The sequence below is a fragment of the Platalea leucorodia genome (assembly GCF_965183815.1).
Source record: "Platalea leucorodia genome assembly, chromosome: 1".
NCBI lineage: Eukaryota > Metazoa > Chordata > Aves > Pelecaniformes > Threskiornithidae > Platalea > Platalea leucorodia.
Window position 1 is genome coordinate 36964154 of NC_138823.1, and position 16280 is coordinate 36980433.

Consider the following 16280-nt stretch of genomic DNA (forward strand, 5'->3'; position numbering starts at 1 on the left):
CATTTAATAAATTTTAATGCCTTCGGGTTTTACATGGCTTTAGAGATTTCAACGTGTTTCTGTTGTGTCTTCATTTATTCCTAGAAGGGTAGAAGATGTAGTACTAAAGCACTAGAGCGTAGATGAATCGGCCGGTTTTAAAAAGACAGCAGGCTTTCTATGTTGAAGGCTTTTATGTATTCTAACTAGTTGCTCCCCTCAAATCCTTTTATCTTTATAGTGCTATATTAATTGAAGATGTTTATCGCATAGCTTAATGTGAGAGTACTCACGATGAGTATTTTTTTATCACAGTCAGGGCAAAATGGGCGTCTTTCGTGACGGTTTCAGCAGAGGCAGACCTCGAATGGTGCAAAGTGGGATGGAGTAGAGTTAAGGGCTGGTTCTCCTTGCTATGCCAAATGGTTCAGTTAAGACAGTTGGAAATGTTTGATCGGTCAATTTAAAACAAACAAACAGACATAAAAGCAGCTACAAGAATGCTTGTTCATCGGAATGATCAGCTGCTCCCTCTGGGAAATGAGTGAGGGAGAAAAACTATTGGTATTAAAAATTTCTAGAAGCTAAAATACTCCGAAGAGTGTTTATTTAAGACGTCCAAATACTCTTACCCTTTCACCATTCCTACCAAAATAACAAGGCTTCTCCTGCAGTTCTCGTGGGTTCAGAAAACGATGGTGATCCTTGGATATGAGAAAAAGACTGCCACATTAAGGAAAACAAGGAAGGAGGATGCTTCTTCCCAGCCGAAGTTCAGAAACAAGTAGCGAAAACATCTGTGTATAGCAAGAAGAAAAATGTTTCCTATCGGAACTTCACCTTGAGGCATGATTATCCCCTATACTTTGTTAATATTAAATGAAAATTCTTGACAATCGTTTTAGCTAAAACTCCAGGCATCAGTCTAAACACGACGAGCCAACGATGACCTCTGACGTAACTGACTATGAACGAGAAGTGCTGCCTTTCGCTTTGTGGCTCAGGCTTTGTTGACAGAGACCGGTCGCAGGGACGGAACAGGGAGGGATGCCTGGAGGCTTTGAATTACTGCCCAGCTCCTTACCCGCTGCTTACCCTGGTTCTCCCCCTGTCGTACCCAGTATGAGAGGAGGGCTGTGTGTCGCGTCGTTCCTGGCGTCAGGCTATGGCAAGAGAAGAGAGCAGCCAGGGGTATCTGCCCTCTGCCTTTGCCTCTTGGGCTCCGAAGCGTGGAAGTAGAGATGCTAAGTACAGCCTGAGTGTGCCTCTTGACCGAATTCTCGCCCTGTCTCCTGAAACAATAATCGCAGTGAAACTTTCACGATAAATAAATTCTTGTGCTGAAGAAAGCAGAACCTAGGGCAGCCTTGAGAGGTTCTGTGGCCTTGTGCATGTAACGCGTACGTACAACTCGTGCCCTCTTACCTGTTTGTGGCTTAGTGCTTCTAGGCGCGTGTACACCATGTACCCTCTCTGCAGGGGCAGAGTTTACACCAGCAGAGGCTATCGCTCCGCTGTTTCTTGTCCTCTCCTATAGCCAGAGCAAGAAACGGCTTCTGCTCTGACCTGATCTAAATTGCAATTCGGGTTATTTCTGCAACAGCATCTGGTGCCGTGACTGGGATTCACACGTCCTGCTTCGCTTGGGAAGGCCGCGGGCTGCTCCCTGCTGAACCCCCAGCGCTGCTCGAAAATCCCGACTGGGGCTTTGGCTGAGGGTTGTCTGTAGGCTCCTGCAGCATGAGGGGGCTGCTGAATCCCAGCTTTTAATGCAGGTCAGTCCAGAGTCCCATTGAGAGTTCCTGCTCTTTAGCCAGCTAAAAGAGGGAAGAAAGATCACAAATTGATGAAGTCCTTAGGAGAGGTAGGTCAGGAAAGGTCCAGGTCGGAATTACAGCATGAATGAGCCTGGATGAACGGTGGTGCTTGAGAGCTGGGCACTGAGGTCTTTGCTACTTAGGGACAGGCTCTTGGGACATCGCTCAGCTGCAAAAGAAATTGCCCCAGCAGTTAAAGACTCGGGTGGTGTGACCAACCCCATTAACCCTTCCCTGTCTCTGGTTCCAGTCTGAGCCTTTGTACCACTGCTAATGACCCCGACCTCGGCCAGCATGGCAGGCTCACGCTAGACGTGACCAGGAGGGACCCCTCCTGTGTCTTGTTTCCTTCCCTTTAGTCTCTGGTTCTGGATAGTTGCCTTGGGGATGAAAAACATGCAGTTGATTGTTTTGAGGGGATTAAGTCTTCTGGAGGATACCTGAACCTCTTCTCCTAGCCCTTTGCCATGGGTAGGTCTCAGCTTTGTACTCCCTGGCTGAGGATCCAGGTGACACAGGCTCCCTCTGACTTGACTTTGTTTGCCCTGAAAGAGTGAAAATGGGACCCAGACAGTCAGAGGAAGCTCCACTGCCCCCAAAGGCAGCTCCAGCTCCTTGCGTGCATACACTGTCCTCTCCAAAAGCCCAGCCGTGTCCGTGTCCTGTGTGTGTGTGTCCTGTGGCCGTGTGTCTCTGGGATTTGTGCTCAGCTTCGCTACCGGGCAAACCTGCAAAGGGGAAAGCGGCAGCCACGTCCCCCAGCCTGGGCAGAGGCCCCCAGGTCCCCGGGCGCTGGGCTGGGCTCCAGCAGCCGGGCAGGAGGGTCCTGGGCTGGGGCTGCTGGAGGAGGCGGCTGCTTCTAACATCCCGCAACGGTGTTGTAGCCAGCAGGATCTGGTTGAGCTGTAATTATCCCCGAGATAAAATGTATATAATCCTTACGTGATGGGAGACCGATCCTTTGCTAAAGTGCCCATAGTGTTAAGTTTGTAAGCAAACTTGTAGAGCATTATGGGGGCACCCAAACAGGACCAGTGCTAGTAAATCCTCGGGTTAATCGGAACAAGTGGATTGGAAGAAAGGTGTTTATAGAACATTAGAAGAACACTCAGAGTTGCAAATGGCTGAAGCTGAGGGCCTAGAGATCCAAATTTGTAGCGTGGGGGATGAAAAGAGAGGTTTACCAAAGTATGTACAAGACCTCCTCCTCTAAGTAACAGATCGCTTCCAACTCTGAAATGGATGAACAGTGTTGGCTATAAAGCAGGAAGGAAACTGAGAGAATCAGGCTAAGGCTGTGCACTCTACAATTTGAATTTTGAAAGTTTTGAAGAACTGGGTAGAAAAGGAAATGCACAGTTGCAAAGGAATAGGCTCAGCTTACAGAGATTTAAACCCGATAAAGCTGAGTAGCAGAACCAAGTAGTACAGAGGAAATCAGTGAATTATGGGGGAACAAGCATCATCTAACTCTGCAAATAATGTACCCAGTGGCAATGTGAATCTCCTGTGGCTCCTGTTGTTAGACAAGTGCATACCATCCTGCTTGTGCACAAGGGGTGGCTGGGCAGGACAAGCCAGGGTCAGCCAGTATGATTGTCAGTGGCACAAGAGGTCTGTGTGTCCAAGGATGCTCGGATAACTCCCTGATCCCATGGGATATATGGTTTTTTACTTTCTCCTCCCCTGAGGAGCTGGAAGCCTTCTGGGGATCATTAAAAGATTCTGTCTTTAAGAACAACAACAGTTTGGGCACAGGGGACAAGGCCAGGTGACAGTTTCAGTGCCACCCAACGTGGGGTTCCCCCCCTCCCCTGAAGTCAGACACTCAAGGCAGCAGCACTCAGTGGTGAAGGGGGCTCTGTGCCGGGGAAGGGGCTGAGATAACGTTCAGACCCTCCTCCCACCGGAGAGCCAGCGGTCAGGATCATTCACCAGGGCAGCAGGAACTTTGCTTTAAATGTTTCAGTTCATACTGAATATGCTCTAAACGAACTACTCAGCCACCACTGACTGAGATGTTTAAGGATGAAGAAGGTGGGGAAGGCTGGGGAAACTGCAACACCCCTCCCAGCCCCATACAGCTGCTGGGGAGGTGGAGTTGCTCCGGCTCCTGTGATGCACCCAGGGATTTCTGCCTAGGAGATGTTCCTGAGAAGATAGTGCAGGAGAGGTGGGGAGACTCTCCTATTGCTTGAAAAATGTCTCTCCCTCCCCCGTTTCAGGCTATAGTTCACCACTTCACCACTTCACACTACAACTACACTTCATCACTTCACGCTACAACTACTCAGGAGGCTGGAAGGATCCATGGTGAACCTGGCCAGAGTAATTTACTCAGCTCCCTGCAAACTGTGGGCAAAGCAGCTCTGAGAGACAAGAATAATAACAGATATTCCTGCCTGCCCAGCGGCCCACCCTGACAAAGGGGGGGAGGATTGCAGCTATACGACGGGAGGAGTTTGCTCCAAATTTTAGATTGGTTTGCTCTAACTTTTTCTTGCACGCATGTTTTTCAGTTACTTGTCTATTCTCAATGTATTTGGAGAGCAATGGATTGCTTTAGTGAAGTCACTGAGCTAATGATGGCATCATTAAAATGCTGCTATATCTAAAGATATGGGTAATACTGGAAAAGGAAAGTTGATGCACTTTAATATGTGATTTTCCTTTTTTTAATAGTCCACATCAGCAGACACTGTCATGCTGCTCTCTGTCCTCTCCTATAGCCATAGCAAGAAGCTGCTTCTGCTCTGCCCTGAGCTAAATTGTAATTTGGATTATTTCCAGGACAGCATCGGGTGCGGTGGCTGGGACTCCCACATCCGTGCTGCAGCTCCTTGTCAGTGCCAGTGCTGGGGCACAGGGAGCCCACAGGGGGGAGGCTGGGCAGCAGGGTCTGCTGCGGCACTACCGTCTCGGGAGGATCAGGGGGCTGCTCGTAGGTGTAACCTGTGTGTTTGGGAATGTGTAGGAGGCAGAGCCCTTTAAGTCTGGAGTAAGGAAGGTGTAGAGTGGAAGTAAGAGTGATAACGAAGAGCTTGTGTCCAAACTGAGAGGAGGATGGGCGGGCTTAGGATGCAACTTTTTGGATCAAGAAATCTGGATCAATCCATGGAGATGACATCTGTGACATCTGTGTTAGGCCACTTAGGTGACTGAATGCTATGCAAGCAGCCTGCAGGGATGTCCCTGGGTGCTTGTCTTTAATATGCATCCCCACATCACTGTGGAGAAAGAATACCCTCTAAAATCCTTCCGCGGGGGAGGGAGGCTGATAGACTGCTGTGATTACTTTGTAACAAGCCATAAAATCATAACAAAGTCCCAAAGGAAAACCTGAGTGGCACTTTGTAGCCACAAAGCCAAATGCTGCAGGCACATGTACGTTGCTGGTCGCAGCTCCCTGCTCTGATGGGGGGGCGAAGGTGGGAGGCTGCTGAGAGCCCTGTGCTCTGGCTGGGTGCCTCTGGCCTGGGGGACATCTGTAAGGTGCCACGGAGCAAGGTGCTAAATACCAGAAGCCATGGGAGCCTGGTGCAGCACCTGAGGGCTGTCCTCAGAACTCGTTTTAAGGCTTTTGCTTTTGTAGCCATGATTTCAGAGTGAATTTTCCCTTCGCATGATGTCCCCCCCGCTGCTGGCAGCAGGGATGCTCTGCGCCAAGGGGTGTCCAGCTGAACCGAGTGTGTGCGAGCCAGAGATTTCCCCTCGAAGTGAGTCGGCATGTCTGTTTGTTTCACAGGCCGGAGAGGCGAGCGATTTCCCTGGCCAGGCTGAAAACTCACACCGGGACTAGCACCTCGAAACTGGGTTTATTTTTACAGAGCTGCTGCCCGGGGTGCACTGGTGAGCAGAACCAACGCCTGGCTTGTTTTGGCAGCCAAATTCCCAGGCGTTCCCCAGAAAGGGCTGGAGCATCCCAGCCGCAGGGTCGGGGCTGGCGGCGGGGCTGGCCTGCCTGCTGCAGGCGGCTCTGCCCGCCTGCACTTCTGCTCCCCCCCAACATCTCTCCAAGAGGTCAGGACTTTTTTAATGCAATAAATGCCTTTAACCTCTGAGGGGATGAAACCCTCTAAAGATTATCTGCAATATAGTGACAGCAGTGCTGCAAGCCCTTTTCTTCTCCTGGGCTCTGTATCATCAGGCTTCTAGAAAAAGGAATATTTTTATTTCTGGGCATGTCTACAATTTAACTAATGATGAGAATTGAAAAATCTGTTTGTTTTCATTTCTCCAAAATCTCCGATGTCTCCTCCACAAGGCCCTTTCCCTTTTCCTGGGCTGTGATACCTGGACACAGGGTAGCCAGAGGATTCCAGATTAGCTGGCAACACTTAATTTCTAAGGGTAACTCAAACTTTTCTGTGCAATTAGAGCTCAAAGGCTTACTCCTGTAAATCTGATTAACTCTGGTACTACTTTTATGCTACTGATGCTGCATCAATAAAACCATGTTAAACTGCCTGCCTGAAACTGTTTCCTAAAGCAATACAGCATCAGTTCTGTCTTAACAAATAACAGAGGCTTGGAACAACACAGAGAAAGTAAAAAAAAAAGACTGACAACAAATAAAAAATCAGGCTATTTAAGCTAAGGGACTAACTCAAGCAAGTTTCAGAAGGCTGCATTCCTGCCTTCTCCTTAAGCCTCCTGTGCATATTGGCTGTCCCTGGTGTATTCAGTACTTTTGTCTTGCAAAGGGGGGGGAGGTTAGGATGGAGAATGAGGTGTAGGTAGGAGAATTAGCCCAATACATTTAATGCAAAGTACATAAACGCTCAAACCCAAGTTTGGGGACAAAGCGGTGCTGGGCTGACTATGGAAGGAGTCTTGGGAGCTGGGAGAGCCTGGATCAGTTCTGGGTCTCTCTCCGTAGTGCTGTGTGCTTGTGTTTGGTCTCTTACTGTTTCTGTCCTGAGTGAAAAAAATAAGGGTAAGTTCCAAATCGAAGCTTTTGGTAGGGAGGAATTACAGTGCCGGAGGTCCTGTGCTCTGAACACCCTCGTTCCCCCAGGCAGCCGGTGATTCTTTCTCAAACTCTCTATTTCAGAGCACTTCACTCAGGCCAGATAAGAAATAAAGACTGGAAGGATGGCTTCACCTCTGGTCAAGTGCAGTCAGCGACTGTGTCTGGAGCCACCGCCTCTCTGTCTGAGGCTGCTTCAGGTGATCCCTGATACATTCCTCCTTTGAGATGAAGGCAATGTTTTACAGAAGATCACATGGAGCTATGTTAATTAATTTTTATAGCACACCGTAACCACTCAAACGGCATCTAAACCTCCGGGAGTCAGACCTGGCTGTGTTTTTTCTCCACTCCAGCTGTGTCTGTGTGCAGTTTGGCTCATGCTATGTCCCAGGGAGCCCTATGCTGCCGTGCTCTGAGAGCAATCCGTGGGTGCAAGTCCCCCTCTCGCAGCACAGCACAGCCCACCCCATCCCTTCCCTCCACGCCTGCATGTGCAGTGGCACCCAGGCTCAGCACTGGCAGGGAATGAGCTACCCAAGGGGGGGCTCTGCAGTAACCCATCCTGCTCATGCCCTGCCTGCCATGGGGTTTCGCCCTGGACTAAAGATTTCTCCATCTCCTTGCACAAGCAAGGATGACATCCTGCAATGGGGAGGTGCACACCTTGCACACCCTGGGATCCTGCAACTCAGGCCCCGTTTAGATCCTCCGGGTCTGCTTTTGATAGCAATTGCAGCATGTAGCCACCTGGGAGAAATAGGATATTAGAAGGAAAAACCCCACGAAGAACAGGAGAGAATCACCCAGCACCTGTGCAAGGGGCAAGGGCCAGATGACCTCCCTCAGTCCCTGCTCCTGCCCATTCTGGGCAGGTCCTGGCACAGGCCTGGTGATGGAGCCTGGGAAACCCCAGCAGGAGCCCCGTGTCCTGCCAGGCACCCGACAGGCAGCACAAAGCTGAAGAAAAATCACCTCAGCAATGCCCGTGAAACCTCTGGTGGCCGAGAGCGTGCCGCTGCGTGTTCAGGTCACTGGGGTTTGGGATGTGTTTTTTGACTTTCCATCTCCAAAATCCACACCGAGACAGTGCGCGGGGGCTGTGGGTCCTGCAGGGGAGCAGGGAGGCCTGCGGGCAGGGTGCTCACACACTGCAGTAGGTGCTCCTCCGTGGGGAGCATCGCTCCCGCACCCCGGCCTCCCGCTCTGGGGAGCGGCAGAGCCCACCCGGGCTGCGGCGCGGCCGGTCGGCCGGGGCTTGGAGAGGCGGAGGGCAGAGCCGGCGGCAGGGGAGGGGGGTCCGGGAGGCTGCCCCCCACCCCGCCCCCTCCGGCCTCGGCGCGGAGAGGGGCGGCCCGGCCGCTCCGGGAGTAGCCACGGCTCCGCCCCGGGGTAGGGGCGCCCGTCGGGGCAGCCCCCCCGCCCGCCCCCGGGGCTGCGCGACCCCCGGGGCGGGCCGCCGCCGCCCGCCCGCCCTCCCTCCATCCCCTCCCCGGGCCCATATAGCCGCGGGGGGCCGGCGGCGGCCGGCCCGCTCGCCCCGACGGCGCCGGGCGGCGGAAGGCAGCGTGCGGCGGCTCCCGCGCCTCCATCCCGCCCCTGCCCCGCAGCAGGACCCCGGGGGTCTGCCCCGCCGCTTCCCGGCAGCTCCCTCCCTCCCTCCCTCCCGCCCCGGCCCCGGCCCGGCATGGCGCTGTCCCTTGCCGGCGAGTCGGTCCCCGGAGACGGCGGAGACGCGCTCGGGATGAGCCCCGCCAGCCTCGCTGCCTACTACCCCCCTTTCCTCCCTCCCGCCCAGTACTTCGAGGCGGCCCCCGACTTCTTCCAGCCCCTCAAACCCCTGGGCGGGCTCGTCCCCGCCTCCCCGCCTCTGCCCCCCTTCACCTTCAGCAGGGTCCCCGCTTTCCTGAGCCAGCCGCCCCCCCTGCCCGCCGAGCCCTTCCCCGGCCTCCCCCTGCCCCTCTACGCCAAGCCGCCGGCCGCCTTCCCCCCCAGGGAGGGCTCCCCCCGCGGGGCGGGGGCCCCGGGCTCGCCCCCGCCGCCCTACCCGAGCCCCCCGCGTAGGGCTGCCCGCAGCCCGGGGGCCGGCGGGGCGGCGGGGCAGAGCTACAGGTACCACTTCACCGAGGAGGAGCTCAACGCGGTGCTGTACGGGGCGCTCCGGAGCAGCCAGCCGGCCGGGAGCCTCCACGCCATCTCGGGGCTCCGGGTGCTCCCCGCCAGCCCGGGTAAGGGGGTCTCCGGCGTGGGCGCAAGGGGCTGCCGGCGGCGGCGGGAGGGGCAGCGGGGGGAGCGGCCGGCTGCGCGTTGGGGTTTGGGGACGGTCCCCAAAGGGGTGCGGGCGGGGCCGCGGCAGCCAGGCCCACGGGGCATCGCCGGGGGCACGTCGGGCTTCCCCTCCCCGCGGGTTTCTCGCGTTACGAGCCCACGGCGGGGAAGAGCCGGGGGGGGGGGGAATTCGGGCTGCGGCCGATGTCGGGGGCGGCAGGACCCGCTCCCTCGGCCCTGCGGCGCCGGGCTAAGAAGGGGTCCCTCTCCTGCAGGTGCCGCGGACTCCTCCTCCGCCCCGCCGCTCGACAGGGACTCGCTGCAGCTGCCCGAAGGTAGGGGCCCGGCGCTGCCCGCGCCCCCGCCGCGGCCGAGCCGCGCTCAGCCCTCAGCCCGCCCTGTCCCCCGCAGGGCTCTCGGTGCTGCGGGTGGCCTACGGGGACGTGTCTCAGCTCGGAGTCTTCTGCACGGACCCCATCCCCAAAGGAGTCCGCTTCGGCCCTTTCCAAGGCAAAGTGGTCAACACCAGCGAGATCAAGACTTACGACGACAACTCGCTGATGTGGGAGGTAGCGGAGGCACGGCCGGGCTCCCCCTGCGCCCCCTAAACGGGGGCAGCCTGCAAGAGGGGCTCGGCCCAGCGCGGGTGGCGGGACCGGTGCGAGCGGGACGTGTGCGGGAAGGGTCGGCCAAACCTGATCCCGATTCTCCCCGCTCTCCATCCAGATCTTTGAATACGGGCGCCTGAGTCACTTCATAGACGGGAGGGGCGCCTCTGGCAACTGGATGTCCCTGGTGAACTGTGCCAGGTTCCCCGAGGAGCAGAATTTGACGGCTATCCAGTGCCAGGGGCAAATCTTCTACGAGAGCTGCAAGGAAATCCTACCGAAGCAGGAGCTGCTGGTCTGGTACGGCGACTGCTACGTGCAGTTCCTGGGCATCCCCATCAGCCTGAAGGGCATGCCGGAGGGGAAGAGACCCCCGCAGCACCCCGAAGGTGAGCCTGCCAGCGGCCCCTCGAGGAGCGCTGCCCCGTACTCCCGTGGACCTGTGTCTGGCCGCGATTAGATTGGCGTTAAGGGAGGTAAAGGAACCGGGGCACCACCTTTTCCCGTCTGTATTTCACTTCGAAGGCTCCCCGGTCCCCGTGGCGAGCCGGCGGGGTGGCGGTGGCCCCGCAGCCCCGCTGCCACGGCTCTGCCCGCCCTCCCGGGGAGCCGGCCCTCGCCCTCCCCTTCCAGCCTCCGGCACCCCAAAAAGCGGCGTCCCCTCGGCACCGGGCAGCCCGGAGACCGCACCCAGGGCTGCTGCCGGCCCGGAGCCGGAGGCACCCCCCTCTGCCCCGGCAGCTCGCTCCTCGGTCGCGGTTCCTCGGGGAGGTAAAAGCGTTCATCTGGCCATCGTAAAACATCTGGCGGTGCTGGGCTGAGTTCGCCTCGGCTCCGCAGCGCCGTTCGTCGAGGGGGGGTCCCGTTTTGGGAGGAGAGGGGCTTTTGGGGGGCATTCCTGGCTTGGTCCTATTTTATCCCACGATTGCACACTCTTGACTTAACGAGATTTTTCGTGCAATTAACACTCTCAGTCAATGGGGCAGGCTGAAGTCGTTCCCATCCGATAACGCTGATATTGTTTGCAGAAGAAATGCCAAATGCACCTACTCCGGGAGTAGTTCTGCCTGTAATGTGCAGAGAAGCAAAACTTACGTACGGAGAAAACAGATTTGTGCCAATGCAGGGAAAGCTGGAGCGGGTGAGGGATGGGTCGGCCGGGTGCAGAGTAAGGGAGAGAAGCAATTTGACATGGAAATTTGGCATGGAAATTTTTGTAGCTGTTGTGTTAAGGCGCCTGGTTCAGATAGCTGGTAAATTGTTCATTTCATTTTAAGGCTTAAGCCAAAGTTACTTTTATTAAAGGCAGAAGAGGATGTGTAAATGCTTGAAAAATTTCCTGTGTTCCTAAATTCAGCGTTTAAGAACAGTTTGAAATACAAAAGAAAACCAAATAAACGTGGTTTTGTTCGATAGTATTTTGAAAACGATATAAAAGCCGTGCACATTTATTTTTCTTTTTGGGGATGGGAGGTAAAGTTTACGGGTGATATTGGTAAGAAATACCTGGCAACGTTCCCGTGTGGGGAGCCGCGTTTATGTGGGACTCTGCGTTGGTTTTTCACATATTCGCTCGCTGTTTATGGGGATGCAAGGATTAAATCCTGTCTTCGCTGAAGTCAGGAGCTAAACCCAATAATTTGATCAGGCTGCGGGCTGTAGTTTGTTCCCCTCCGTTAGAAAGGCAAGGGAGCGGTGGGTACGCTTAAAAGACCCGACGTGCATTTGTTACTGACATTGCCAGAATCCATTTACCGTTATTACCCTCCCGGAGACTTAAAATTCCCCGTTGGGTACCAGCTGTGAGAAGGCAGCAGGCCTGAGCTGAGCCCCTTTTGCCGTGGTGTAACGGGGGGGTGGCACTGTCCCTTCTGCCGTACAGAAGCCGGGGAGAGCTTTAAGTGCGATCGCTGCGGCAAGGTTTTTGCCTACAAGTACTACCGGGACAAGCACCTCAAGTACACTCGCTGCGTGGACCAGGGGGACCGCAAATTTCCTTGTCACCTTTGCAACCGATCCTTTGAAAAAAGAGACAGGCTGAGGATCCATATTCTCCACGTTCACGAAAAGCACAGACCTCACAAGGTGAGCCTGCTCCGGGGTCTCTCCGCGGTTACTGGCTCTTCTGGAGGGGCTGATTTAAGGAGTCCCTTTTGGCCGAGGTAAGATGCTGATGTTGTTCCCCCTCCTCCGGTTTCCCTGGTGGGACCGTTCTGCCTGTAAAGGAAGAGTTTGCCTTGTGCAGCAGAGCTTAGTTGAAGAAATTTAATGGATTTATATTGGCAAAATAAACCCCACAGCCTCAGTGAGATTTCGAAAAGAAACAATATTTCTCCTGTTTTTTTTTTTAATGTTTGGATGTGGCTTTTGCTACTTTTCTTACACAGCGTGGGGCTAAATTGTGTATGAAGGTGCTCCGCATGTCCAGGATCAGGAGAGACGATGTCCCATGGCCCTCGCTCCCCCCTTTCGGTCTGAGAACCCACAGACATCTGTGGCTGTTGGACACAACAGGAGTTAAAAGTTTTACATTCAACGTGAAGCAGATTTTCAATTGATGGAAGCAAACCCTTGCTGAGATACTTGCCTCCTCTCAGCTAAACACCTCTCTGTAGCACTGGTTTTCTCCAGGAGCCTTGGGGGTGGAAAATCAGACTTTTCCTAAAGGCTTGGGAAGGGCAAGTGCCAGTGCTTGAAATGGCACAGTTAAATCCGTCCTGAAAATCCTCCAAACACCTCTTTTGTAGATCATCCTGGAATAACATGAATTTTTCAGAAAAAGCTTTTATAACTAAATCAGTAATATTACAATATCAGAATATCACATTGATTTAGTAACAGATGAAAAATATAATTCTCTTAACCATGAGGTATTAAATATCATGCAATTCTTCCTCTCTTTCTTTCTTTCCTAGAGCATTTATTTTGGAATGCATACGAAAGAAATACAAAAGAACAGCAGGAAGATAAGCTTGTTGTGAATATATTTCATTTGTATGAGAGCAGATCAACTCAAAAAGCAAAGATGGAAAACGTGTCAGTAAAAAAAAATTACCTTCTTTCAAGATCAGTCATAGCTGAGCTTATTTTGAACTTACGAAAGATAACTTCTTTCAAATTATTGTAGGGGGAAAATTATTTTGGGGGTCATACAAATTGCATTGAATCAGTGCAAGTCTCTCAGATGACTTCAGCCCCCTCTGATTTGGGTTTTGTCCTGGCGCTGCCAGCCGCAGAGCGCACGCCGCGCCGCGAAGGCAGCAGACGAAGTGCTCCTTGTTTCACTCCTAAGGAGAGGCACTTCTGACAGGTCAAGCTGCAGGCTAAGTGCTGTGACTGACTCGTCATTCCTGAAAAATGGTTACTATTTTAAAAGGTAGCCTTAAATATTTTGTTTTAGGAAGTTTTATCTTATTTGTTGAGCAAAAATTCAAAATCGCAACTGGAGCTTCATTTGCATTTTGAAGAAAAAATGATGATTTTGCAGAAATCTTCAGGTTGTGATTACTGAAAGTCAATATTTTCTGTTAATGTTCTGAAGAAGGATGCTTTTTAATGAAACATTTTAATGATGCACACAAAAAAGCTTTGAAATTTTGCATTATTTCCCTTTCTAAAAAAAAATCTGTTCTTAAAACCAGATTAAAATTCTGACTCTATTTCAGATTGTTACTGCTTAAATTACTACTGTGTTTGTATATACATAAATACATAAATATATGTATATAGATAAATACCTGTATATACATATACATAAATATATGTAGGAAAACACATGCACACATCATCCACATACCTAATTTTTCTTTTTAGCTGTGCTGTTGTGTGCTTCCTTTTAACTTTATCCCTTTTTTCCCCCCGCAGTGCTCCGTATGTGGGAAGAGCTTTTCTCAGTCCTCCAGCCTGAACAAACACATGAGGGTTCACTCCGGGGAGCGCCCCTACAAATGTGTTTACTGCAACAAGGTATGACAAAGCCCCGTCCCGTCCCTCTGTCTGTCCTCTGCTGCGCTCAGCGTCACACTGCACCTGTGCAGTGGTGGCTCTTTCCATGCTCCATTTTCTTTCTTCAATTTCTCTATTTCGTTTAAGTTGATAACCAGATAAGTGAGTATATATTCCGGGCACAGTTGTGAGTTGAAGTGACGGGGCTGGCTGAGACTGAAGTAACAGGGTTTGGTCTCCATCTGATGTGGAATTTGTGTTTCATCCCAGCTCAGAGAGCTGCTGCAGGGATAAGGTCTAGGAAAGCTTGAGAGCATTTCAAATACCATGCAAGGCAGGCAGCTAGATCCAATATTCCCCTTTTTCGTCAGATGGGTAGTTTTTTATATTACTGACACTGCTTCTGGAGTGCGGTGAACAAATTTGGCCCATAAGCTGAACCTGCACGATATGACTTTGCACATGCTTACCTTGAAGTAACGGGGCAGTCGATGTGCAACTGGGCATGGAGGTTTCATTTGAAAAAGAACATGAATAGAGCCATACAGCACTGATCAAAAATGTGCTCAGCTGTTACTGCCCTTCACAGCAGGGATGACTCAGGTGAGCTCTCCCTGTGAGAGCAGTGGCAGCTCCCCAGCAGACGGAGGGTGGGCGCACAGGCTGCTGCTGGATGAATATCGGTAGGGCTCCAGGTGCTACGGAGCGTCCATGCAATGCAGAAGCACCGTCAGCATGTAATAAGGTGCTCCTGATTTTGGAGAGAGAGAAGTTTTGTTTGTGACTGGCTGGGTGAACCCAGAGCTGAGGCGTCCTGTAGTAAAGGACCTTAGAAGCAGCTCCTTTTGGCTGTTGTATTTTTTTCTCTCCCAGGCGTCCTGAACACTTGTAGGCAGAGTTTAGGATAAAATGTCATCCTTTAACCTTCCGATCACAGGAGAGATGGCAGAGCTTTACAAGTTGCTCTCTGAGCAGATCTGTAGGACACGTGGGACCCTTGACCAGCCCCCAGCCGCTCTGGTAGGACTGTTGCAGATTGGATCAGATTAAACCATTAGTCTTCAGGCTGCAGGATGCAGCTATCCTGGGACATAGCCATCATTTCAGTGGCTGGGAAACCGGGGCTATTGTAAAGCATCCTCACCTGCTCCTCCTACACAGTCCCAATTCCTCTTTGCCTCTTCTGCCTTTAACGGTGGCTGTGCTCTGGGACAGCTTTGCTTTCCCTGTCCCTTTGTTCGCTATCTCGGTGACATCGTGAGACTAAAGGAAAATTGTTGGGCCAAGGTCACCATTCTGGCCCTCAGACACTTTGGCCCTGTTGATAAACATCTCCAGGGACTTCTCCATAGGGGTCTCAGATCTGTTTGTGCTCTAAGGTTCCTAGGGAAAAGGTATCCGAGATGTATTGCTCTTTGCTGTGAAAACTTACTTGTGATGATTCAGCAACATAATGGTACTAAAGAGGATTTTTTTTTATGTGTGGTCTGCAAATAGCGAAGAGCCTGAAAGTGTCTTTCTTGGGAAAAGAAAAAACGGGGAGAACACAGACTACTTTGCAACATTCCTGCTCAAGTCTCGGTGAGGGGGGTTTTCTCCCCAAAGGCAGGAGGAGTCTCTATGAGGGGGATAAAGTGTGATTGTGCACATTTTGCTACTCGTGAGGGGGGAAAACAGGCTGGAATGTCTGACTGAAGGAACAGTAGAGTATGATGGAGGGGGAAAATGAAATGTGAAAAGATGGATGCTGGACTGACCGCATGGATGAATTCTGGCAGCTAAGTCCCAAGCGAGTGTATGTAAACATGAAAGGGTTTAACTCTGAAAATGAACCTGCATTATGTCTCACAAACATAAAGGAGCTGCAAAGCTAATTAGGACAGTATTGACTTCTTATCCTTTGACATGTAGAAGATATTTACTGGTGTCTCTGGTCAGAAATCTTTCTCTGAGCTTCATCTAAATCCATGGGCTCATCCATACCTGTATAGCTGAGTGCAATAGCTGTTGGCTTCTGGTTCCTCGTTGCTGGGAGTTTTTGTTTTTTCTCTACTTATCTGAGGGTGTGAGCTATTTGAGGACTTATTTTCAGGGTACGGTGCTTCTGACGGGGCCTGGGTTAGCTGAACCTGGGGATTATATACATGAAAATAGATTCCTTGCAACTCCTCCCCCCTTTCCGATCCCTGCCCTTTCAGGCATTCACGGCATCCAGCATCCTGCGCACTCACATCCGCCAGCACTCGGGGGAGAAGCCCTTCAAGTGCAAGCACTGCGGCAAAGCCTTCGCCTCGCACGCAGCCCACGACAGCCACGTGCGCCGCACGCACAGCAAGGAGAAGGGCTGCACTTGCTCGGTGTGCGGCCAGCACTTCCCGGAGCAGGAGGATTACCATTTCCACATGAAGATTCACGCCGCTCATTAGTCAAGAGCCATGTGGACGTGTCCTGGACCAGCTTCGCATGTGTATCGGTCTATGTGCATGTGTTTGTGCGTGATTGTGTGCACGCCGCAGGAGGTGTCATTCACCCTCGCAGCGACTCTTTGGGTACATCCAGTCTCTGGACCCTGGGCGTATTTCTGAGTGCAGGGGACAGGAGTTTCTTGCCTGGGTGCCCTAATGCCACACTGGGGTGAAGTCCAACATGCGCTACCCCACCTTTCCCTTCCTCTCCTCCCACACCCTAATTTCC

General features: G+C 52.4%; 1 protein-coding gene across 1 annotated transcript; it reads left to right on the forward strand.

Moving 5' to 3' along the window:
- Positions 1-8452: 8452 nt before the first annotated feature.
- Positions 8453-16012, forward strand: PRDM14 (PR/SET domain 14; the record flags this gene model as incomplete). The annotated part of the gene is made up of 7 exons (XM_082310877.1): positions 8453-8993; positions 9309-9368; positions 9445-9602; positions 9760-10030; positions 11524-11726; positions 13506-13607; positions 15785-16012. The coding sequence occupies 7 exons, from the start codon at positions 8453-8455 to the stop codon at positions 16010-16012; spliced, it is 1563 nt and encodes a 520-aa protein (XP_082167003.1).
- Positions 16013-16280: the final 268 nt, after the last annotated feature.